General features: G+C 37.2%; 1 protein-coding gene across 1 annotated transcript; it reads right to left on the bottom strand.

The window, feature by feature from the left end:
- Window positions 1-504: 504 nt before the first annotated feature.
- SELENOT (selenoprotein T) lies at window positions 505-26,589 on the bottom strand. The gene is made up of 6 exons (XM_045539466.1): window positions 26,357-26,589; window positions 6,078-6,188; window positions 5,501-5,627; window positions 3,832-3,919; window positions 1,772-1,925; window positions 505-1,250 (listed from the first exon to the last, which is right to left on the bottom strand). The coding sequence occupies exons 1-5, from the start codon at window positions 26,491-26,493 to the stop codon at window positions 1,801-1,803; spliced, it is 588 nt and encodes a 195-aa protein (XP_045395422.1). The 5' UTR covers window positions 26,494-26,589; the 3' UTR covers window positions 505-1,250; window positions 1,772-1,800.
- Between the last annotated feature and the right edge of the window lie 534 nt (window positions 26,590-27,123).

Raw genomic sequence — 27,123 nt, 5'->3', positions numbered from 1 at the left:
TAATTTTTCCTTAAATCCCTTTATTTCCACTAACAAATCTAGGCCTACTTTTGGCTCTACCACTTTTATTCCTATATGGACACTAAAGTTTGTTATGATTGCTGCTATATAACTTTTTAACATTATGGTCCTATTTCTGCTAAGTTATTCTTATAGTCGTTATCAATTTAAGTTTTTAAAAAATTTCCTTTTTAGAACTCTGAAATAGTTAAAATTAAACTTAAAAAACTTGCTGATTCCTCATATACAATAAAATTCTGATATATGATGTTAGACAAATTAAATTATCAGACAACTGATCTCCATTCACCTAATATCAATGATGTAAAGAGGTTCAGGTGAACTTTCTGTAGTGAGGTGAGTTTCAGTGATCCTAAAAATGGTAAATGAACCCATTCTTTGTGTGTGAATCTAAACTGTGTCCTTTATGAAATTATCTGTAAATCAAAACAGGAATTTAGGCAGATGATTGTTAAATATAATGTTAACAGGTACACTGATCAATAAATTGAAACTTTTTTATTTAATTCACATCTGCTTAGTTTTTTATTTAGTTAAAGTATAAAGGCCCAGTTAATCAACTCATTAGATTGGTCAAGGCAAGACACTTGAACTACATAACAGGATTTAAAAAGCAGTTGGTTTTTTAGTAGCTCTCTGATAATCATACACACACATACACACATACACACAAATTTGTAGAGTACTCTGGATATAGGATTTCCCCCATAATCTTGTATAATGCACTGTTCACAATCTGCAGTATTTTGAAAACTATATAAATTGGACATGGCCAAATTAGAGACATGTGATAAACTCTTATAAAGTATTTGGGAACTTCAGCTATATTCCCAAAAAGATTAATTTGAAACTATAAAAAACAAAAATTCATATAAAAGCACAACAGATTTAACAGACATCTTAAAAAAAAATCAAATTGTAACTCAATTTTCTACTTTTTCAAATATGACTAAGAAAAAACTTACAAGTAGCAATGTTTACTATTTTTTTTAAAAAAACAATTAACTGGGTGAATTTGGGGGGGGGGAAAGCTATACAGTATTATTGCACTCCACGAATGTGCAGAATTCCAAAATGTGCCAGCACTGAAAAACTCTCTTGCACTGAGGTTTTCCAAGAGGTACAACGAGGCTGCCAAGAAAGCATCTGGTCTGTACTAACAGCTTGCTGTCTTCAGTACAGGCCTTCATAATGTCAGTCACGCTGCTCTTGCAAAAATCCCTTAATGTCTGAAAGATATACAGAAAAAAAAATATTTTATTTCAAAAATTACTCTTATAAAAACTCTTTTAGAAAGTTAACTCGCTGATCAGAAAAGAACTGAACAACTCTGCTAAGCAAAAGTTATCTAATACCTCTCTGTGTTCACACATTTACTTGCAAGTTTTCTATCCAGAGCATTTTAAAAGAATCTGTACACTCTCAGGAACTAATTATTTGAAAGTAAGGAGACAATATATGTATATATACATTCTATCATATCAACTCTAGTCATTAGGATTTCGGAATGAAAAAAATGATGTTACAGGCCCTATTACTAAGCCTTAAAGATAAACAGAATTATTAACACAACCTTACTTTATTTGGCAGGTCCAAACTCTCTTGATATAAATTTTAATGAAGAACACATCGATCTGTTTAATCTTAAATTGGAAACTCAAGTGGTAATATATGTAATATCTACTAACTTGCTAATTCGTGATGAGAATTAACAGAAACCCATATATAGTTATATTTTTAAACTACTTACAAAAGAGTTTTCAGTGCTGATAGGTGGGGCTATGATCGATGATGTGGGATTGAATCCATATGCACATTGAGCTTCATTTCATTGTCAAGAATTTGAACAAGTTGTTGCATGGATGGAAGGTGACCAGATTCCAGCTTAGACCATACAGGTACATCTATAAAAATAAATGGTACCACCCCACAAAAAATTAAAGATGATTTTATAATAAACATCCATTCCACAAGTATTTATTGGGTGCCTGTGTATATAACTGGGGATACAAAAGTGAGAAAAAGAGTACAGCTTCTTATTCTTAGGGAGTTTACATTCTGGTAAGGGAAATACCAAAAGAACTGCACAAATAGCTACAAGATTACAACTGCATACTAAGAATTTAAACCAGAAAGTGCCACTGTACTATGAGAAGCACACACTCAAGCCTCTCTTCCTTACTAGTTAGATAAGTAATGTTCTAAAAGACAAAGAAAAATTTCCAAGACAGAATGAAGGTTCATGGGAGTAGAAAAACATTGAGGCAGGGAGAATAGAAGTTGTAAAGGCTGGAAAGGAGGTTGGCACATTACAAGTAAGAAGAAGTCAGCATAGCTGAGAGAAATATAGGGGAGGTGTGGTAAAAAGGAAGTTGGGGAGGTGGAGAGGATTATACTGGAGCCAACAAACTAAAGGGCCAGAAAGTAAACATTTTTGGCTAGGGAGATATACAGTTTCTGTTATAGTTATTCAACTCTCCTTGCAGCCTGAAAGCAGCTATAGACAATACATAAACAGGCATAGTTATGTTCCAATGAAACGTTATTCACAGAATATGCAGCAGAGGATATGGTCCATAGGACCATAGCTTGCTGACCCCTAGACTAGACCATGTAGGGCCTTTCGGCCATGTTACATGTTCTAGTCTTTATCCTGACAACAAAGTAAAGTCATTTAATGAATTTGAGACATTCAAACAAGATAAAATTTGCATTTAAAATAATTACTATTTAGAGCTGATATTGGTGAATTTTTCTATAAGAAGCCAGATGGTAAATACTTGAGGCTTTACAGAACAAGAGACAAAATCAAGGATATTTTATAGATAATTACATAACTAGAGAGACAAATTTCCAAAAATTTTTTATTGATGAAACTCAAAACTTTAGTTACAAACACTGAAGTTTGAATTTCATATAATTTCTATGTGTCACAAAATACTCTTTTGACTTTTTTTTTTAACCATTTAAAAATGTAAAAACTGGCTGGGCTCAGTGGCTCATGCTTGTCATTCTAGTACTTTGGGAGGCCAAGGCAGAAGGATCCCTCCAGGCCAGGAGTTTTTGAGACTGTCTTAAGCAAGAATGAGACTCTGTCTCTACAAAAAATAGAAAAACCAGCTGGGCGTGGTGGTGCAGACCTGTAGTCCCAAGTACTTGGGAGGCTAAGGCAGGAGGATCACTTAAGCCCAGGAGTTGAAGGTTGCAGTGAGCTATGATGATGCCACTGCACTCTACCCAAGGCGACAGAGCCAGACCCCGTCTCCAAAAAAAACAACAAAAAAAAGAAAAGTAAAAACCATAAAAACTGTTGTTAGCTCCAGGGCCATATTTGCTAACCCCTAGTTTAGAGAATGGATAAGAAGTATCAAGGTAATTGTGGCCTGAACTAGGTTATGTTTAAGATTCCTAGGTATAGCACTTAGAAGGGAAGTCTAGAGCTATATATGCAGAGATTATCACACAAATGTTATTTTAAAGCCCTGGGAATAGATGAGGGCCATAGAGATGATCTGCCATAAGAAGAGAGAAAACTCTTTGAGGAATTCCAAAATGTGAAGTTCCAATAGAGGTAAAGACAGTAAGTTCAAATTTTCTAAATTCTCCTATCTCCTGAACTTCTAATTTCTTTCAAATAAACTTCTCTTTTATGTAAGCATTAAAGAAGCTTCTCCTTCCCAAAGGATCTCATGTCAGCAAATAAATAATAAATAAAATAAAAAGTTTCTCTTATTATGAAAAATAGAAATGCTTGATGCTCATTTCAAATCACTTAAAATTTGTCACAAAATGCAGACTATCAGAACCTACCATTTAAAGTTATTTCAAATGCACCTGTTGACATACACTGGTTCTCAATCATGTTGCTCAAGAAGAAAACCATCATACATGCATAAACCTAAGAGAAAACATAATTAAACACATCAGAGAAAGTCATTTTGAAGTCAAAAATGATACAACAACTTAGGACACATTAATCTTTTTAACATATAGGCTCATTCTCTGTTTGGTAAATGCTCTTTTTAATCTACATTAAAAGTTTCCATACAAACTATTACTGCCATTCCATATGTTCAGATAACATATCCAGAGCAAGAAAAATGCAATATTAATTCACAGCTCTATACATACTGAAGAACTTATATAGGATATTCATAATGTACACAGGATCTCTAAGAAATAACATCAATAGACTTAATAAGTTAAACAAAAGAATACCAGTATAAGAATAATTCATTTTACCATTTTGTAATACATGATTTCACAAGAGACTAGTGATGCAATAATCAGCAACACCATGTATTTAATACAATCTGTTTATTATGTTTCAAACAAATCATTTTAAGTCAAACTAAGAAAGTACATTAGAAAGCACTGGCATATTAAAAGTACATTCACAGCCGGGTGCGGTGGCTCACGCCTGTAATCCTAGCACTCTGGGAGGCTGAGGCGGGTGGATCGCTTGAGCTCAGGAGTTTGAGCGCAACCTGAGCAAGAGTGAGACCCCATCTCTACTAAAAATAGAAAAAAAAATTAGCCGGGCGTGGTTGCTTGAGCCTGTAGTCCCAGCTACTTGGGAGGCTGAGGCAGGAGGATCGCTTGAGCCCAGGAGTTTGAGGTTGCTGTGAGCTAGGCTGACGCCACGGCATTCACTTTAACCCAAGCAACAAAACAAGACTCTGTCTCAAAAAAAAAAAAAAAAAAGTACAACTATGTAGGAAGGAGTCTACTGAAAGTATTCAGCCTAGAACTAACGGACAAGGCGAGATAGAGGACTCAAAAAAAGAATACTTCGTAGAAGAAAGCTTAAGAAATTCTATTCAAGAGAAAAATAAAAATTTCTGACAGAATGGTAGATCCTCCAGAAAAAATTATTTTAAGTAACACATGAAAATAAGAGTGCTCTATAAAGAATGTATGCTGCAGCAAGACCCTACAAAGGAAAAGAGAAGTAGCACAAGATTAAGTATATTTATACTGATTCATTCAAGTAATTTGCCAAACAGATCTCCATGAACAGAAGAGTCAAAGGACAAATAATTAAAAGAGAGAGATAGGTGTTTTGATAAGAATAAATTGATCAAAACCCCTTTTATTAATGTGACTCAACTGACTAATACCACATTACTTGGTACAAAAGCCTACAATATGTATATGTTTTGCTGGATATGATTTGACCTAAATAATATAACCAAAATCAGGTACTAAGTTATTTTATGCCCAAGTTCTATTAAAGTAATACCTCTCTATTCTCTCAAAATAAAAAGGTTTAAGACATAATCATTCTTAATTCATCAATATGGAAACTTAGGCCAAAAGAGGTTAAGTGACTTGCCTAGAGATAAAAGTGGTATAAGTTGAAATAATACACATTAACAGGTGAATCAGTAACAAGTACTCAAAAAAAAATCCATTAAAATTTTTTAATTGACAAGCTAAAAACCTACAGTTACCAAAGCTATTAAGTTACTTTACATACCTTATTTTCTTGGCCCCACTGCCAGATGCTAGGAGCTTGCATGCCAAAAAAAGCAAAAGGATCCTTGCCAACAATTATTAAGCCTATTAATACTAGTTTGAAGATTGACAGGAAAGACGCTATATGTCTATCAAAAGAAAAGAAACAAATTCATCAGAAGCCACAATTTTTTCATCTACTTTAATATTTAATTCAAGTGTATGCATATAGATATTTTCTAGACACCAAATCTAAAAGTTACTAATAACAGAAAAAGAAGTTACTTAAGTTTATTGTGCAGTTTTAAAACAAAAATGTTTAATATCTTTAAAATAGTAAAAAATTAACTTACAAAATTATACCGAATTGGCCTTTAAAGCTCATCTTTAGAAGGGTTGCCATCTCTGAAATGACCCTATTCCTTCTTACAGAAAAAGCCTTCTATATTTGAGTCAAATAAACTTGCTATTTATAAAGCAGCATTCTCTGTATATTATTATAACCAACTAAGAAATTATAATAACCAAGGAAAGTTAATGAAACCAATTCACAAAAGTTTATAAACTGTTTTCCTTTTAAGTTACTGAAATTTACTTACCTATATATTGGTTGAGGGAGGTAATTCTCTCCTTCAATGCGGATGTCTGGGTACCTCTGGCTAATAACCCGCATGTACTCCTCAAACACCCGCCTGTAGCCTCAGGAAACACTGCAGAAAAGTAAGTGTTTCCACTAAGTAAGTGGTTTAGTATACACCTAGGTTTATTTTGCAGTTAGACAAAGCCTAAAACAATACCATGATTAAAAATTTTTCTCAAGAACAGTCACAAATTAATAATGATTGAACCTGGATGATGTATACATGGAGGTTTTTCACAACTTTCAGTTACCTTCCCTTCAAATAAAGCCTTCCATTAGAACATTAAACTTCACAGATTTGGGTTACTGTTGGTAAACAGCAAATACCTATTCACAGTCATCATATATTGAGTTCTCACATCACTTTAGCAGACTAAACTCTTATATCTCTTCTGACTCTAAAATTTGATTCTACTTTGTAAAGGAAAACAAATATTGGGAAGATAATTTTCAACAATTTGGAAAGAAAATCCTTATTACTCTGAATATTAAGTCAACAGCATCTAAGCTTGTCCATTAAAGTCTCTGAACAACTCACTTTTGAATATGTTGCCCTAACAAGAAAAGGGAAATATACCACCAGAGTGCATACATAAAGAAAAAAGAAGATGATACCACCATATCAACAGAAGAGCTTACAAGTTCAGGTAATATTGCTAAGCACTTAAGTTCACTAAGTTTTAAGGACCACATAAATACCATAAAGCAATGAAGGTACCACTTGGTACAGGGGAAGTAGGTTCAGTAATTAAGTTACAGTACAGTAAAACCAGAGGTGCCTGCTTTGTCAATTAAGGGGGAAAAAACACACACACACACACACCACCCACACCACTACCAACCCAAAGGAACAGTGTGGAGTTTATATCTAACAGGGTGAAATAGTCCAAATATTAGTAGATCTCAATTTATTTACAAAAACCTGCTTTTAAAAAAAAAGTGAAAAATTCACTGGTCTAATTTACAGTGAATATTTTCTTTACATTTAGAATGAATTTTCACAAAAGATGAAGTTCTTTAAAAGTATATTTTGCAAAGAGCCAAATCTCTACACTTAAATGGACTTATAATCTTCAGATACCTTTAACATCCACCTTATCTAATACTTTACTATTACCATTGTTATTTTCTTTATTTTTTCCAATCAGCACACTAGGTTTTACCGAGTTCATATTACTAATTTGATATAATTTTAAAAATTACAGAAAAGTTGCAAAAACAGTATAAAGATCTTACATAAACCTTTCACCTGGATTCATCAAGTATTAGTATTCTACCACAATTGCTTTCTCTATGAGAAATTTTTAATACTGCTTTTGTTTTGAAGGTATTATAAAAATAATCTAGATAACCTATAAGATTAACTACCTTAAAACCAAGAAATTGATTTCAATGCTGAAGTTTGCGCTGGTATTTACAATGAAGTTGATTATCTAAAATAATAGTATCCAACTTTTTCTTTCTTTCTTCCTATAGCTGGGACTACAGGTGTGTGCCACCACGCCTGGCTAATTTTTTAAAACATTTTTTTTTTTTTTTTGTAGAGATAGGATCTCGCCCTATTACCCAGGCTGGTCTCCAACTCCTGGCTTCAAGCTATCTTCCCACCTAGGCCTCCCAAAGTGCTGGGATTACAGGTGTGAGCCACTGAGCCCAAGAATTTCAACTAATGTTTACTCTACCCTCTACCAAGAAAGCCAGGAACATATATTATAAAAACTGGTTCTGAATTGCTACAGAATTGGTTAGCTCCAAAAGCTCACTGATCATTAAAAACTGACCATTGCCAGGTGTGGTGGTACACACTCACAGCTCCAGCTAATCAGGAGGCTGAGGTGGGAGGATCACTTGTGCCTAGGAATTCAAGGCTGCATGAGCTAAGATCTCACCAGAGTGAGACTTCATCTCTTAAAACAAACAAACAAACAAACAAACAAAAAACCACAAAAAAACCTGACCATTACATTTTTAGATGTAATCTTTACTTCCTCTTGTTTTGTTTAAGTAGATGAAGTAGTAATAAACATCTGTCTGGGGCATTACCTGCTCTAAGTGTTTTAAAAAATGAGATCTGAACAGGTACTCCATAAATCACACAAGAAAACAAGACATTCAGGGAGCAAACAATAAACTAATTTGATAAATGCTTTTAAAAAAGTTACACGCAGGAGTGCTCACACACTTTGGATGAAGATAAAAGATGTGGACCAGACTTGCTCAGTTTTTTCTAAAAGGTGCAAAAACAGCACTAAAGAGGTGGCAGCTTGTCAGGTTAGGGAATTATATTATATGAAATCATGTGATATCCCTTTCAACTGCCTCACTCTTAGGGATTTACAATGTCCATCACTGTAAAAATACACAAAATGAGCCCAAAGTGGCTTCTGAGAGGTTGAGAATCCTGGCTTCTTTACTGAATCTATTCAAATGTCACCTGAAATCAGTCTACAACCAACAGGTAAAATTACAAGATAAATAGGAAAGCAATAAACAAAGCACCCAAAAGACCTTTCTAGTTTGGTCAATGAATTAACATAGAACACAATATATTTTATCTTTTTATCAGTCTAACAACTTATAAAAATGCACCCAGGGTAAATCTTATGGCATGTGAATTACACCTCAATTTTTTAAAAAAAGTACTGAAAAGAATAAAAACATTAAGTAGTATATGAAGGATTTTGACAAGAGACAATTCCTTCAAACTGAAGTCAACTTTGAGTGGCTACACATCATATAAATCTGTTAATGAAAAAATACTTTCCAGAGTAAAGGGACAAAATTCCTTCTCTAGGAAGAACTGAAGAACTTAAGCAATTTACAAATTCTTGGTGGAAGAGGCCAGGGGAGGTGGCTCACACCTGTAATCGTAGCTACTCAGGAGGCTGAGGCTATATGCAACTCACACGGCACTAGAACCCATTTTTACACGGCATGCCACATGACTTCTATGTGACTCATGACATACTTATTGAATTTGTTTCTGAGAATTGAGTCTTTTGTTATTCCACAGGTTTTTGTGTCTGGAGTGGACCTTGAGTGGTCCTGGATGATGACCTCTTAATCATACCCCCTAAGTATGTGCAACAATGTCACATTGCCACATAATCGTTCAAAGAGGTGCCAGGCAAACATTCAAGGGGAAATGCACAGCAACACAGGTCAGCACATATGGAGCGCTTGGGTGGGCCGGCTGGAGCAGAGCAACAGGAGGTGGGGGAGATGTGCTGATTGACAGCAAAAACAATGAGCAGAGGTTTCAGTGAGCACAGGCATGCTATGGCCCTTCCTGACTAGCCACCATTCTAGTTTAGTATAGGTTCTGTGACCAGAGCTATGATCATCACTTATGTTTTTCGTTCTCAAGAGAAAAATGTGTAGAGAAAATGGTAAATGAAGTTTTAGACATGAGTGACGAAGATGTTGATCCATTTAGTGATGATTCAGAGCAGTATCATCTTAGTGGAGACAGTGGGAACAGTTCTGATAGCAGTTGCATCCCACCAAGAAAAACTAGACCATTACATGCAGATCTTTCCAGTGGAGAAGTTTGTTCAAAATCTGTTACTAAAACACTCAAAGCAGTTGTAACCGATTCTAGTGAGAATGATTCTTTGTCAGATGTTTCTGAAGAACCTGTAGTGACTAGTGTAAGTTCTTTGACTTGGGGTCCAGTTTCAAGAAGTAACATGAAGATTTTTGACTGTGTTGAAAGTAACCCTGGTGTTCCAATCGAAACTGCAATAAATCTATGTGAAAAAACACCTTATTTTTTCAAATTTTTCGTGATAATGTTATTGATTCACATGGTGAAGGCAACTAATATCTACACAAGTCAGGCTTTACAAAAGGGTAATATCAAACCCCACTCCCAACTAAAAAAGTGGTACGATGTTACTTCTCAAGAAATGGAACGATTTGGGGGAGTATTGTTTTGGATGGGCCTTAGCAAGAAGCCAAGACTTCTGGACTACTGGTAAAAAATCATTTGTATGACAATTCAGTGAAAAGGCTTATATCATGTAACCGCTTCGATATGCTTCTCAGAATGTGGCATTTCTCGATGAAGAATGTCCTCCTGGTGACTGTCTCTTCGAGATCCAGCCACTTCTTTTTTTTTTTTTTTTTTTTATTTCAGCTCTTCATGGGGGTACAAAAGCTCAGGTTATATACATTGTCCGTGTCCCGCCCATCCCCGAGTCAGAGCCTCAAGCGTGTCCATTCTCCAGACAGTGCGCCTGGCACTCACCATGTAGTCATACCTCCATCCCCTCCCCCCCCACCTCCCCGAGTCAGCACCTTCAACCATGACCATTCCCCAGACGGTGCGCAACGCACTCATCATGTAGATATACACTCATCCCCTCCCCCCACCCCCCGTCTCAGTCTGATATCCAATTGGATGTGCATTTAGGTGATGATCAGGGAAACCAATTTTCTGGTGAGTACATGTGATGCTTGTTTTTCCATTCTTTGGATACTTCACTTAATATAATGGGTTCCAACTCTCTCCAGGAGAACCAAAGAGATGTCGTATCACCGTTATTTCTTATAGCTGAGTAGTACTCCATGGTATACATATACCACAGTTTACTAATCCATTCGTGGATTGATGGGCACTTGGGTTGTTTCCACATCTTTGCAATTGTGAATTGTGCTGCTATAAACATTCGGGTACAGGTGTCTTTGTTATAGAATGACTTTTGTTCTTCTGGGTATATGCCCAGTAATGGGATTGCTGGATCGAATGGTAGGTCTACTTGAATCTGTTTAAGGTATCTCCATAATGCTTTCCACAGGGGTTGCACTAGTTTGCAGTCCCACCAGCAGTGTATGAGTGTTCCTGTCTCTCCGCATCCATGCCAACATGTGTTGTTTTGGGATTTTTTGATAAAGGCCATTCTCACCGGAGTTAAGTGGTATCTCATTGTGGTTTTGATTTGCATTTCCCTGATGATTAGGGATGCTGAGCATTTTTTCATATGTTTGTTAGCCATTCTTATATCTTCTTTTGAAAAATTTCTATTCATGTCATTTGCCCACTTTTTGATAGGGTTGTTTGATTTTTTCTTGCTGATTTTCCTGAGTTCTAAATAGATTCTTGTTATCAGTCTTTTATCTGATGTGTAGTATGCGAAATTTTTTTCCCATTCTGTAGGCTGTCTGTTTATTTTCGTGACTGTTTCTTTGCCAGCCACTTCTTGATTGTCTCTTGAAAGGTTTCAGATTGCTATAGTCCCAGATAAGGAAATATGCATTGACAAAATGATGGTGCCACTTCTTGTATTTTATATATGCTTCACAAGGCCCTGGGCTCAAACCTAGCATGAGTTAAATACAAATCACATGGCAGTTAATGTGTTAACCAGTAACTTAACTAGCAGCCTGCTTCCCATCTCTCCTTCTGCCAATCGATTCAGCTGCCAGAGTGTAGATTCCATCATAGAACTCAACTGTGTAAAAAAACTTTCTTACTTTCATATTCCTTAGAAAACTAAACTCGAACTTCTCACCTGACATTCAAAATTCTATACTACTCAGTACCAACCAACCTTTCAAATTACTGTCCTGAGCCTTCCAGTGTAATTGGATTATTTAACTTCCTATCCCCCTTATATATTATGCCTTATATATTTTTGAGTCCGTATGTTTGCTCAGTCACCATCCCTAAAATACTGTTCCTGTTACCTAATTCTTACTCTTCAAGATTCCACCAGAGTTTTCTTCTTTTAAATTCCCTTAACATATACTGTCAGTACTATCTGTACTGTGCTTTACTACACACTGCCTAATACAGGTTACTGTTATATTTTTGTGTATATGTAGTCTCCCCAAATATACTATATTCCTTCAAGACTGGGATCATCTTTTATCCTTCTTTAGAGCTACAACAGTGCCTAATACAAAGTATAAGCTCAAATAATATTTGATTAATGTTAACATAGACCCACTTTATTCAAATGGCAGTGAATTACAGAATCAGTTTTAACAAATATTTTATAGAAGTACTTATATGGTATATGTAATTCCAATTATTTTCCTACTTTAAGCCTACCGTAAAACATCTCATAAATTCTAAATTAATAACATCTATTTCTTATAAAATAATTTTTAAATTCTTTCATCTTCTTATCAACTGGATGGTTGTTCTCTCACCTCTTTCATGTACCTAACAAGGTTCATCTGAATTACCAGGGCTTCTCTTAATATTCCTCCTAGCTGAACTAACCATGCAAGAGAAAACCTGGTCCTAGTTCTAGCTCTGTCACTGAATAATATCTGTAGAATCTTAGATATACCTTCCAAGTCGGCTTCTTATATTTTCATGTGTTAATAAGTTCCTCTATAGCTCTAAATTCTACACTCACTCTTCCTTTCTCCCTAAAATCTTCCATTAAAAAAACAAAACAAACTCCATTTCTTGAGTGGCATTGGTGGTATAGTGGTGAGCACAGGTGTCTTCCAAACTCCATTTCTAGTCCTATCTGACCTGTTTTCTAAGCAAGAAACCTCATTTATTTAACTGTATTCACTGAATCCTCAATTGTCACAAAAACAAAACTTTTCCCATATAAAACTGTCCCAGTTTCCCTTTCCTGGCTTATCAAATCTTCTGGTTGTACCATTTGGTTCTGGCAAACATTCCCTACAGTTGACCAAGATTTTAAGCCTGACAATCTAATCTGTAGCTTCTAAGAACCACTAGCTAGGAAAGGTATGCCTTGCTTGGGCTTCCCTCCACTACTCTTGCCCCATGCACCCTTACTCCATTCATAGCTCTTAAGAATCTCCAACTGAAGAGCCAGCTAACTCTAAAAATCTCATATATGTGTTTTCTTTGTACTTGTTACCACTCTCATTTTACATCATTCATTGTAACAGCTCATATAAACCCAAATTATCTTTTTCAGGCACTATAGTGCTACTACTAAAAACTTCAAGGCTGGACTTGGTGGCTCATGCCTGTAATTCTAAAACTTTGGGAGGCCAAGGAAGGAGAATCACTTGAGGCCAGGATTTCTAGACCAGATTTTGCAACACAGCAAGACCCCATCTCTTAAAACAAAATTAGCTGGGTGAGGTGGTATGCACCTGGTAGTCCCAGCTACTCAAGAGGCTGAGGCAGGAGGATGGCTTGAGCCCAGGAGTTTGAGGTTGCAGTAAGCTATGATGACATCACTGTACTCTAGCCCAGGCAATAGAGTGAAACCTCATCTCAAAAAAAAAAAACCCAAACTGTTCAATAACCCTTTATCTTCACTTCATCCCAAAGGCTTCAAGGTCCTTTGATAACTTTTTTTTTTTTTTGTAAATCTAAAATATACTATCTCTTGATGAATAACTGCATGTGCTTTCTCCTCTGGCCAGGGTAGCCTCATTACCATTCCACTTTTGCATCTAGGACAAAACCAGTAAAATACCTGTACCTGTTAACTACTGCCAGAGTCCTCAAGAACAGAAGATCCATCTTGCAAGGATCCTCTCTCAAAACTTGTGAATCAATCACTTGGATAACACACACCATGTGTTAAAGAATGCTCCATCACAATAATTACTCTGAACCTCTCAGTCATCTCTAGGTCTTTTTCTCTAAAAAATCTTCCCATCTTCTGGCCGGGCACGGTGGCTCATGCCTGTAATCCTAACACCCTGGGAGGCCAAAGTGGGCAGATTGTTTGAGCTCAGGAGTTTGAAATCAGCCTGAGAAAGAGCGAGAGCCCACTCTACTAAAAACAGAAAGAAATTATATGGACAGCTAAAAATATATACAGAAAAATTAGCTGAGCTAAAAATATATACAGAAAAATTAGCCGGGCATGGTGGCACGTGCCTGTAGTCCCAGCTACTCGGAAGGCTGAGGCAAGACGATTGCTTGAGCCCAGTAGTTTGAGGTTGCTGAGAGCTAGGCTGATGCCATGGCACTCTAGCCTGGGCAACAGAGCGAGACTCCGACTCAAAAAAAAAAAAAAAAAAAAATTTTCTCATCTCTTATACAGTTTAGTGAGGAGAATGTCCCTTGAGTATTTAACCTTTGCAGCATCAAATTTTACAATTCCCCTCTTTCATCAGTCTTTGTGTAACTGCCATTTATGTCACGTAACGCTCCACTAAACAAAGTAAAAAATTTATAAAACTTTTTGTACTACATCCACCCCTTTTCTTCAGAAAACTACTTTAAGATTATTATTACTAGGCAATGCTTTCCATATGCAGCACAGAAACATGCTGTAGCTATGACTTAAAATTCTAACTAGTATGTTTGTGCTATGGTTTGGATGTGTCCCCCAAAAAGCATGTAATGGAAACTGAATTACCAATGCAACAGTGTTGGGAGATGGGGCCTAATGGGAGATGATTAGGTCACAAAGGACCCACCCTCATGAATGGATTAATATTGATGATTAAATAGCTTGAGGCCGTGAGTTTGATCTCGTTTTCTCTTGCCCTCTCTTTGCACTTCCACCATGGCATGAGACAGCAAGAAGGCCCTTGCCAGATGTCTGCACCTTGACATTAGACTTCCCAGCCTCCAGAACTGAGAGATAAATTCCATTTCTTTATCAATTACCCAGTCTGTGGTATTCTGTAATAGCAACACAAAGTAAAGACAATTATGTCTAATTCTGCTCAAAAACCCTTTAAATCTCCACTCTTTTTGACTATTTCTTTTCCAAGAAGGTACAGTGAAAACGAAAGTGAATGATACCAAGAACTCTTAGATCTCAAAAAATAGATAAGCTGGAGTTGATGTGTGGGGCATTCTGTCTAGGATTACAAACAATTTTAGCAAGAAAGAAAAAGTAAAGTATCATTTAAAAAATCTACTTCAGGCCGGTGCAGTGGCTCATGCCTGTAATCCTAGCACTCTGGGAGGCCGAGGCAGGCGGATCACTCGAGATCAGGAGTTCGAGGCCAGCCTGAGCAAGAGCGAGACCCCATCTCTACTAAAAATTGAAAGAAATTAGCTGGACAACTAAAAATATATAGAAAAAATTAGCCAGGCATGGTGGTGCATGCCAGTATTCCCAGCTACACGGGAGGCTGAGGCAGACGGATTGTTTGAGCCCAGGAGTTTGAGGTTGCTGTGAGCTAGGCTGACACCCCGGCATTCTAGCCCAGGCAATAGAGTGAGACTGTCTCAAAAAAAAAAAAAAAAGGAAAGAAAAAAATCTACTTCAGAAACATAAGACTTTTTGAGTTTACACAGTATCTCTTAAAGGATAAGCACAAGAGATGCATATAACCAAAACCATACTGAGCTAATTAAAAGAATAAACGCTAAAACAAAATGAACTCTGGCAGTTAATGCAGAACATAACAAAGCGGCTTTTTTAACTATGAGTAAAACAAAAAGATGAACAAAACAGTCTTGCCAGTTTTAATTCTTATTTCTGTTCTGACTTATTCAATAGGGAAAAAAAGTGAAAATTTATCAAACACCTATGTCCTTGAACAAAAACTAGCCAGCTAGCTATATTTTTATTTAACCATCAAGACAATCATGGCTGGGCACGGAGCCTCACGCCTGTAATCCTAGCACTCTGGGAGGCAGAGGCGGGAGGATCGCTCAAGGTCAGGAATTCAAGACCAGCCTGAACAAGAGCAAGACTCTGTCTCTACTAAAAATAGAAAGAAATTAGCTGGACAACTAAAAATATATAGATAAAATTAGCCGGGCATGGTGGCGCATGCCTGTAGTCCCAGCTATTTGGGAGGCTGAGGCAGAAGGATTGCTAGAGCCCAGGAGTTTGAGGTTGCTGTGAGCTAGGCTGACGCCATGGCACTCTAGCCCTGGCAACAAAGCAAGACTCTGTCTCAAAAAAAAAAAAAAAAAAAAAAAAAAAAAAGACAATCCTTTATTATCCCCACTTTATAAATGAGCAAACACTCAAGAGGTTAATTTGTTTATGGTCACATAGTCTGTACGTGGCAGATTCAGAATTAGAATCCAGATTATGTGAGATCACCCAAATTATAAGACTCCAAAATCCAATCCTCCTCAAACGAGACTAAGACAAAGGATCTTAATATTAGAAAGAATGACCAACATAAAAAACTTATGACTCATGAGCTTTCTCACTGACCAACAAGACAATGGCCGAGTCCATTAATCTTTGCCCTAGTATCCTCTCCGGTATAACAAGTAGGATAATACCTGCAGTATCCAACTCCCAATAAAGCATGTGAAAGTGACACATGTATGTATGTAAGTTACCACCATTAGAAAATGTTAACAACACTTAGATACTTTAAATGAGTAAAACATTTCATAGTCTCCTTTCCTAAAGGAGTTCCCAATCTAATTATTTTAGAAAGACATACACAGCAAACCCTGGGGAACAATTATAAGGTAAAATATAAGCAAGCCCATAGAGCAATGTACAAATTATAACCACACATGTTAAAGTAAAAGAGCAAGGAGAACATGAATTGTAATTTCACTGGTGTATCTTTCTGTCATACTTCTCTTAGATCACAAACTCCCTACTAGTAAAATTGAAAATAATAAAACAGAGACGCAGTCTGCTAGAATGATAGAAACATTAAGACTGTATTTAGTAATCAAGATGCAAACTTGAAGATACACCAAACACAGGGTGGCATCTTGAATTTGTAGTAATAATATAACCAGGTCAAATCAACCCTAAGTAGAGTTCTGGTCAATGACACACCTACTTCCCAAATGAACCCCTAGTCAAAGTGGGGGAAAAAAGGTAACTTAAACCTGATGAAAAAATTGTCTTGCTTGTAGTACAAATGCTAGGTTTCATAAAGCCAAACCATAACAAAATTAGTTAAGTCACCTTCACAAGCAAGTACTGTAATGTTAGAATAGAGATCAACCATAATTAAAACAATTGGGTTCCATTTTCATGCATACAATGACTACAACAGGAACCTTTGATACCATTTATTCTCTATTTCTCATTTTTTTCCTACCAGTCAAAATTTTCTAAAATATTAAACTACTAAAAATCTTTAATGTATCTTTTGATGCATAACCTCTATCAAATTATTCAAATTCTGAAATCACAGAAATTCACAAAAACGAATCACACCAAACACAGTAATCAACGTCTAATGACAAAATCTAGGAGAAAATGAATTAATTATGAGACAGACAGAAAGGGTAAGATTAAGAAAATTTACCTAAACTCTGCTTCAGGAAAATTCCTACCTAAAAGCTCACAGGTCTAAGGCCCATTCCAGGAGAAATGGATAGTATAGATAGTTGTTCTTCACTTTCAGTGAACTCAGTTACTATGCATTCTCCCATTCCCAACTTTCTGCATCCTGGCAGAGGATGTTTTAAAAAGAAAGATAACACCAAGAGGACAAGTAGTGAGAGTATATCAGGGTCACAGGGCAGCAGGAAGAGGACTGGCAGTAGCAAGTGAATTCTGGAAGTTTAACCCCACCTGTGGAGGCACAGAGGCCAAGCCAAGGTTACTGATAGCACAGTATATTCAAAATAGAAGTCTTACATATATCACATCCTATGTATAACACCTAACAGGCTGAAGCAGATGCCAACCAGGTAAAAACCTACCATAAAGAAACTGTACTGGGAAATATCAATCTATACTCCACTTAGGAATTTAAAAAGTGGGGGGAAGAATGGGAAGGATAGGTTTTCACAGGGCCAACCACAAAGGACTACAACAAAGTGTATTCATTTTTTCAACAAATATTAAACTGATGATAGATACTGTTCTAAGCTCTATAAATACATCATCAAGTAAAAGAAAAATCTATGCCTTTTTGGTGCTGGCAACATTCTAATGGAGAAGACAGAGTTTGTTAATTAATATCGGAAGCTGTTTCTCTTGTCTTGCTTCAGAAAATAGGAAGAAAAAAAACTCTAAGGAACTATGGAAAAAAACATCACAAAAGAGCAGAAGCAGTAACCAAAAGATTCAAAATAAGAGCCTATATCCAAAAATATTCTGTAACAGCCAGAAGAAAAGGATAAGAGAGATATGAAAGAACTGTAAGAAAACTAAACCAAAAAGCAGAGTTAAAACATATTTTGAGGCCCTAGCAAATCAAATCCATAATAAGATAAGACCTCACATCCATTAGGATGGTCACTATCAAGAGAACAGAAAATAACAAGTGTTGGTGAGGATGTGGAAAGACTGGAACCCCTATGCACTGTTGGCAGTAATGTAAAACAGTGTAGCCATTATGGAAAACAGTATGGAGGTTCCTAAAAAATTAAAAATAGAATTACCATATGATCCAGGAATCCAACTTCTGGGTATATATCCAAAAGAATTCAAAGCAGGAAGAGATATTTGCACATGTAAGTTGATCCCAGTACTATTAACAATAGCCAAGACGTGGAGCAACCCAAATGTCTGTCTTTGACATATGAATGGATAAAGAAAATGTGGTATATACACAGAATGGAATATTATACTGCCTTAAAAGAAGAAATCCTCCCATTTGCTACAACACAGATAAAACTCAAGGACATTACATTAAGCAAAGTAAGCCAGTGGCAAAAGGACAAATACTGTGTAATTCCGCTCATGAAGTGGTCAAAATCATAGAAAAGTAAAAGTAGAAAGGTTGCCAAGGGCTGGAAGAAGGAAAGGGGAAAATTAGTGTTTAGTGGGTATAGAGTCTAAGTGTTGCAACATGAAAAAGTTGTAGAGATACGTTGCACAACAATATGAATATATTTAACATCAATGGACTATGCACCTAAAAAAGGTTAAGACAGTAAATGTTTCGTTATGTGATTTTTACCACTTTTCTTTTAAAAAACATATCTTGAGCCCCTAAAGAAAAAAAAGTGATGTGGTAGAAATCAGTGACAGAAGATGAAAAAACAAAAATTACAGAAGCTCTCAAGAGTATCATTAATAGATGAATCTCAATAGTGAGATTTTTTTCCCATAGAAAACATCTTCTTTCTGAGAGTCCCCAAAACATTTGCAAAAATTGACCATTTATTTTAGGTCACAAAGAAAACTCAGTAAGCAGAAATATCAAACGTTGTTCTTAGATTATAATGGAACAAAATAGAAATTTTTTTTTTTTTGAGACAGAGTCTCACTCTGTTGCCCAGGCTAGAGTGCCATGGCGTCAGCCTAGCTCACAGCAACCTCAGACTCCTGGGCTCAAGCAATCCTTCTGCCTCAGCCTCCCAAGTAGCTGGGACTACAAGCATGTGCCACCATGCTCGGCTAATTTTTTCTGTAAGGCTTTAGTTGTCCAGCTAATTTCTATTTTTAGTAGAGATGAGGTCTCACTTTTGCTCAGGCTGGTCTTGAACTCCTGACCTTGACCGATCCTCCCGCCTCAGCCTCCTAGAGTGCTAGGATTACAGGCATGAGCCACCACACCCGGCCCAAAATAGAAATTTTTAAAAACCCAATTCGCTCTATGATTGTCTAGTAGCAGTATTAACTAATTCAACTATGTCAAAATTTAAAATGTGATACCCTTTGACATAATCGTTAACATTTTACTTCTACAGATTTATTCTGTGGAAATAATTGGACAAGTACACAAAGGTATTTGAGGGTATTCTCTCAGCAAAGTAATTCTGTAAAAAATTTGGGTCAACATAAATGTTAATAAGGCACTGGTTAAGTAAAGGCATATCCATTTTATGGAATACTGTGTCTGATGATGCAGATCTGTATTTACTGACATGAAAAGGTAAATGTGGGGGAGGAGGCAAAATTTTTAAAAAGCATACAACTATAAACTAATTTATATAAAATTACATCATATGGAATGTGTCTATGTAGGCACATACCTTATATAGGCACATACCATATTGTATAGTACACAGGACTTTTTACTTCCTTTTACTTCATTATTTTTATAATAAAATATATTATTTTCATAACCAGAAAGCTATTTTCATTTTTTTAGAGTTAAAAGTCAAAAAGGAAATCTTTCAAAGTTCTCAACACAGCATTGAAGATAATAATGAAAATAACAAATAATAAGCAACTGATAAATGATAGCATATATAGACTGTGCTAGGTGTTTTACACTGATTACCTGACTTCCGCTTTCCTCATTTTCTGTCCCTACCCCCTCCTATATGCTAAGTCAGGCTTCACTTACCCCTTTCCCTGTATTTCCTGGTAGCGTTCCCCATACCCTTCAAGATTTCATTTCCTCTTCTCAAAGCCTTCCAACTCCCCCTGAATAAATAATCCTTCTTTCCTCTGAGTTTCTACAGTCCTCTGTTAACAACCTCTTTTAGAACACTTATTCTGTTTTACTGTGAATATAGTTTATGACTGTCTCTCCACTAGACAACTGATTTTCAAACCTTATTGTTAAAAAAAATCCTCCTCCTAAAGCTTGGACAAAAAAAGGGGAAACAAGTGGCATTGAAAAAAAAAGGCTTAAACAAAAATTTAGTTCATGCAAAAACCTACGTAAGATTTCTTCCTCACCAATCCCAAGCTGCATCCCAGTCACAGTGTATGAGAACATGATTGCCCTTTTTGGAAAGCAAGGAAGGTGACCAGCAGAGAAACCAGAGTCCCCCAGCTACACTCTTAAGTGGCAAAGACAGAAAAGAAGATAAACACATACACACACTTTTATTTTTTTCCTTTAAGCCTCCCAACAGTACAAAATAGAATACAGTATCAGAGGTAAATGGAATACAACCATCCTCACTTTGCAGATGAACAAGTTGAGCACTAAACAGATTTTTTTTTAAAGAAAATATCATAGAAGAATAAAGAGATTTAATACTATTTACCTAATGTCATTCAAGGGTACAAGGCACATCTAATAAGAACCTGGCCTCTAAACTGCTAGTCCAGTAAATGAGCAGTTTCCCAATAACTATACTAGCCAAAACTTCTGAGATTATCTTAGTGTTTCTTTTTGTTGTTGTTTTGTTTTGCTTTTTGAGGCAGAGCCTTGCTCTGTTGCCCTGGCTAGAGAGCAGTAACGTCATAGTAGCTCACTGCAACCTCAAACTCCTGGGCTCAAGTGAGCCTCCTGCCTCAGCCTCCCGGGTAGCTGGTACTACAGGTGTATGCACCACACCTGGCTCATTTTTTCTATTTTTGGTAGAGACAGGGTCTCGCTCCTGCTCAAGCTGGTCTTAAACTCCAGACCTCAAGTGATCCTCCAGCCTCAGCCTCCCAGCATGCTAAAATTAAGGTGTGAGCCACCATATCCAGCCTATCTTGGTATTTCTAAATGATATATTCAACTTGATTTTCCACCACTTACCTTAACAGCAAACTGTAAGGAAATAATGCTTCAATTTTCTGTAAGAGAATATAAAACCTTCAAAATCATTCAGTCATGTTTTACCTACATCTAAAGCTTTGAACTAAATACTTCATTCATTATTAAGTGAAAACCATTATGTATGTATGTGCATTGTGTTCAATTAGATGCCGCAGCTACTTGTTTAAAAAAAAATGGTAAAAAACAAAATGGTGGCTAAATTCCATGTGAACATTTCTACAGAATTTAAAAAATTTAACCTATTGGTAGGTGTAGCAGCCACCATTTTATTTCTTCTCTAGTAACACTATTACTATTAATCTGCTATCTGGACCAACTTCTTACTACTCGTTTATTTCATTGATACCAAGAAGCATATTTTTCCATATTTAGCATCTCTTAAAAAAAAAAATCAGGGCCAGGCATGGTGCCTCACACTGTAATCCTAGCATTTTGGGAGGTGGAGGCAGGAGGATTGCTTGAGGCAAGGAGTTGGAGACCATCCTGGGTAACATAAGAGACCTCCTCTCTACAAAAAAAAAAAAAAAGACATGGTGGCAGACACCTGTAGTAAGTAATCCCAGCTACTTGAGAGGCTGAGGCAGGAAGACTGCTTGAGTTCAGGTGTTTGAGGCTGCAGTGATGTATGATCCCTCTACTACACTCCAGCCTGAGCAACACACACACAAATCAGGATTTACCTTATAATCATTAGTGTGTTACAGTTTTAAATGGCAGTATCTTTTTCATCTAAGTGGTATATAAAGTAATGATACATCTTACAATCCTATATATTTTAGATTTGGTGAAATACAGTAACTATAAATTTAAATTTTCTAGTTTCTAGTGAATGGTGTAGCATCACTCCAGGAGTCAGGAATCATCTTTGACATCTCTCACTTGAGGCCACCTCTCCTTGCTCCCAAATATATACTTCATCATCAAGAGCTGCTAAATTTACCTCCTAAATATCTTTCAAACTTGTCTCTTTACTTTCTACACCTACCACCACCTTTCTATTCCAAGTTCCATCATCTCTTGCCTGGACAACCCTGAAAGCCCCCCTAAATGGTTTCCTATTTATTCTTTGTCCCTTGGAATATCTTTTCCACAATGAAACCAACTGGTCTTTCTTAAGCATGGCCTGCCAGACCCTCAAGGTTGTGTGCCACATTCTTTTTGGTCTTAGAGGTCAATAGCCTTAGGCTTCTCAAGTAAACTGTTCTTTTCTACTGTAAGCCCACTGCACGTTTTATTCCCATTGCCTGGAAAGCTCTCTACATAAATCTTACCCTTCAAATCTCAATTCAAAGTTCATTACCTCATGGAAGCCTTCCCTGATCCCTTAAGTCTCTCTCATATCACCACATAACTCTTCTTCATAGCACTCAGCACAACTGTAATTTTATGTGTGTGTGGTCCATTGATTAATGGCTGTATCTGCTCTTGCCTGTAAAGTCCATGAGAGCAGTGAATTCAATTCCCTGCATCAAAGTGCCTGCATAGAGTAGGTGCTCAAATATTAGTATTTGAATATGCAAATATCAAGTCTACAATAACTAACACGCTCTCTATAACTCATAATTTCTCCAGTTAAGCATTTTACTAATTTTGATCAGTATCAACATCCAAATCAGTTTTAGGCCTTTATTTTAATCTCTTTAAACTGCAACAACTAATTAAATTCTATATATCTAATTACATGTTAAATCATATATATGTATAAGAAGTAAGCATGCATGTCATACATCATACCTAAAAGTAGCTATCAGAATACATTATACATAAAAATCAAAAAGAGGAAAATGTGGGCGGGTGCAGCTCATGCCTGTAATCCTAGCACTTTGGGACGAGGAAGCGGATCGCTTGAGGCCAGGAGTTTGAGACCAGCCTGAGCAACACAGTGAGACTCTACCTCTATAAAAAATAGAAAAAAAATAGTTGGGTTAGGTGGCACAAGCCTGTAGTCCCAGCTTACGGGAGGTTGAGGCAGGTGGATCATTTGAGCACAGGAATTTGAGGTTGCAGTGAGCTAAGATTACCCAACTGCACTCTATCCTGGGCAACACAGTGAGACATTGTCTCAAAAAAAAAAAAAAGAAAAAGAAAAAAAGGAAGAAAATGTGATTAGAGAATTTCTTATGTTCAATGTTTAAATGTCCAAATAAACAGGATAAATTCTGTCCCAAATATGAAGCCAATGTCATCAAAATTATCTAATTCTATTAACATTCCTCAATCAATTGACATAATAAACCAAAGACTCAGGTACATAGAGTACTACTGTGTTAATTTTGTAGGCTTCATGAGGTGGTTGTATCTGTCTTGTTCACCATATCTTTGGTTCCTGGCAAATAGCAGGTATTGAATGAAAATTTATTGAAAAAAACACATGAACTTACAATAAGAAACTTAAACTATTCTACAAGCTTGATCTCTGCACTGTGTTGCTATTTTGTTGTAGTAACAACTACAAAAGTACTACAATCACCAGGTGATATGCTGAGCTATAGTTATTTTTAAAAAGTACTCATAAGGGACAAAATCAATTGAAACTAAAGTAAAAATAGTTTTTTGACTAACAGTGGTAATTAATGAAAAATTGCATTTGCTAACACTGAACTCAAATGGAATTTAAAAATTTCTTCATGTGGCTAGGCGCAGTGGCTCACACTTATAATCCTGGCACTTTGGGAGGGCAAGGCAGGAGGATCGCTTGAGGCCCAAGACCAGCCTGAACAACATAGCAAATCCCCACGTCTACAAAAAGTGGAAAAATTAGCTAGGCGTGGTGGTGCATGTGTGTATTCCCAGCTACTCAGAAGGCTGAGGCAGGAGGATCATTGAACCCAGGAGTATGAGGTTGCACTGAGCTAGGACAACACCACTGCACTCTGTCCTGTCTACCTTGAGCAACAGAGCAAGACCCTGTCTCAAAAAAATAAATAAATAAAATAAATAAATAAATAAATAAATAAATAAATTCTTCATGTGGTTTATCCTCAGTTATATTAGCTTCCTCTACTTCCACAAACTTGCAAACCAACATCCAAGAGATTCTACCAAAACCAGCAACCCAATATTCACTTTACTATAAACAGATTAATCTCTGGGGGGAAAAGCAACAAACAAGCTAAGTTTATTTGTATTTGGTAAGGCATATTAATAAAGTTATTTCCCATCTATACTTTAAAAAATTGAAACATTTTTGTTCTGTAAATGCTCAGGGTGACTGCAAAAGAAAACTTATTAGACTTTTGGGGCAAGTCTGTGCTTACAACAAAAACAAAGAAAAACTGTCAAAAGTTCAACTGAAGTACTTAGGACGTTTATAAAAAGTTTAATTTGAAGGACTGAATGTCCTTCTTCACATTTGTTTACACATTTTGAAAACCTTGCTATGAACATCCTCAGTGGAAGACATATCTGGTAAATTACTGTGACAAGTATTTCAATACAAGGAAATGTAAAAGAGGAGCATTTTGGAAAAGCAAAACTGCAAAGAAGAGATAGTAAAGTATGATATAGAAAAATTACATAATTTGAAAACTGCAGTCTTTTTTTAATTCTTTAAATCCAAAAGTATCACAATCCTTAACAATCTTTAGGCTGGTAAAGTGATTACCGCTTTTTAATAAAAGAAGAAATTAAGAGAAAAAATTTAGAATGGTCAAATCATGCCCACATTTGCAGTATTATATGAAAGATGATATATTCCAGGTACATAGTAAACTGTATTAGGGAGTTGCTTGTTTTAAATCAGAAAAAATTACAATGTTTTTAGTTTTCACTCCAAAAATAAAGTCTGACCATCTCATTTTCTAATTCTCTGGCTTAAATGTCACCTTAAACTGACTTTTTTTTTAATTTTCAAGATTTGCTTAGTCGTCAATGATTAAGCAAAAAAGCTAGTTGGAGAAGTAAAAAATCTAAACTTTAGTACAGTTATATTAAAACATGAAGTTTTAAAAAGATGACTTTAAATGAATTATGTCCAATACCAATATTCCAAAGGATCAGGACTCTGACGAGTTACCAATCTGACCATTCTATCCTGAGAAAACGTCATCTTTTAGGCCGTGAGATTCTCATTCTGCAATTTTACAATTATGGATTTTAAAAAAAAATCTTCTGAGCCTTTCAAACCTTCCCCAACCCCACTTACCTTATAAAATGCATCACTGCACTGCTTCTAACCCTTAACTATTAGCTAATAACAAAATCACTTACAGAACAATGTCGAAAACCGCCAGGTTCTTTTCCTACTTCTCTGAATGCACAACACAGGTGAAAGGTAGAATGAGATGCCAGAGGCAACTCTTGAGAGGCGGGTGAGAGGGGAATGGGAGAGAAAACCTGGCTGTTTGGGAGCGAACCGTCAGTTAGAAGAAAGGAGCATTGCTCCTTTTCTGACACTTTGGATATCGCAAGCCGAGAACCAGCATCCCCAGATCGCCTCTCCAAGCCCTCTAGCTGTCAGAAACCCACTCCCTCACTCAATAGTCGCCCCAGCAGGTCCAGGAGAAAGAGGCGTCTGTCAATCCCGGACCCTCTCCAACGACCCGAATTAACCGACACCTAGCCAGGCAGACCCGGAAAAGGGGAGAGGAAAAGTGAACTGAATGACAAACGCCTGGCTCTCCTCCGCCGACGCAGCGCCTACTCGTGCCCATCTTTGCAGGCAGCCAGGGTAGCTATGGCGTGACGCCGCCAACCGGTCCTCGGTACTGATAAAGAGTCTCCTAGTCCTCGCCTTTCAGCGTTTAACCTTCTCGTGCCCTCCTTTCCCATTCCCACCATTCTAGGAGGTAAAAAAGAAGCGAGCGGTTGTACTTGGAAGGAAGAAGGGCGGCCTGACGGTCCCACAGTAATGCCTGAGGGAAGGCATGTTGCGGAAGGGCGCCGTTCTTCGGGAAGATGTAGCCAGCTAGGCCGCGAAGCCGGGGCCTTGCGTAGCGAGCGGCGCCGAGCACAGGCGCGGCGGGGCGGCCCGGGTCCGGTGCACATACTCACCAAATCTGGAACTTGAGCAGCGGCCCTGTGGCGTACTGCATCTTTAATCTCTTGCTGGGCACGCCGCCCAAGTTGGCCGAGGCCTCGCTCCGGACCACCGCCGACGCAGCCACCAGGAGAAGCAGCAGAAGCCTCATCTTAAATGAGACAGCCAGTTCAGCCGCCCTCAGACTGAGACCGCAGCCAGCCCAAAGCTCAGCCGGGAGCAGCTCCCTACTGCGCAGGCGCAATCCGCCAAGGTCGGCGAGGGAAGCAGGAATGCGCCTGCGCAGCCCGGCGCCTGCGCACACTCTGGGAGGGAGCGCTGACCCGTTTCACTGGCCTGATACACCACCATCTTGGACATTTGCAGAGACTGGGTAGAGGGGGAGTGAAGGAGCTGGTGGGGTGTCTGAGGAGCCTATCAGTTGTTGCCTCTGACAGATTTGAGTTCTACATCCTATTTTATTAATTTGTGCTTTATTTTCCTGAGATACTTAGGAACACCTTCTACTTGACAGCCCTGATTCAGATGTGGAAGACAGAAGGGAAAGCCCTAGCCCGTGGAACAGTAATGCCAACCTTTTTGGGTGCCCAGATACGGCCTTTTCTTTGGTCTTACAATATTGCTGTCTCCTAAAAGGATATTAAAAATAAATTTTGAAAAACCTTTGCAAGATTTCAGATACACATAAGAATAGAAGAATTACCATACTTAACAACAAGCTTTAACAATTACCGGCATTTTGACACTTCTTCCTTCCCCAGGGATATTTGCAAGCAAATCT

The sequence above is a fragment of the Lemur catta genome, chromosome 1 (assembly GCF_020740605.2).
Source record: "Lemur catta isolate mLemCat1 chromosome 1, mLemCat1.pri, whole genome shotgun sequence".
NCBI classification, from domain to species: domain Eukaryota; kingdom Metazoa; phylum Chordata; class Mammalia; order Primates; family Lemuridae; genus Lemur; species Lemur catta.
The sequence above is the reverse complement of the archived record's forward strand: the minus strand, read 5'-3'. Positions and strand labels throughout refer to the sequence as shown.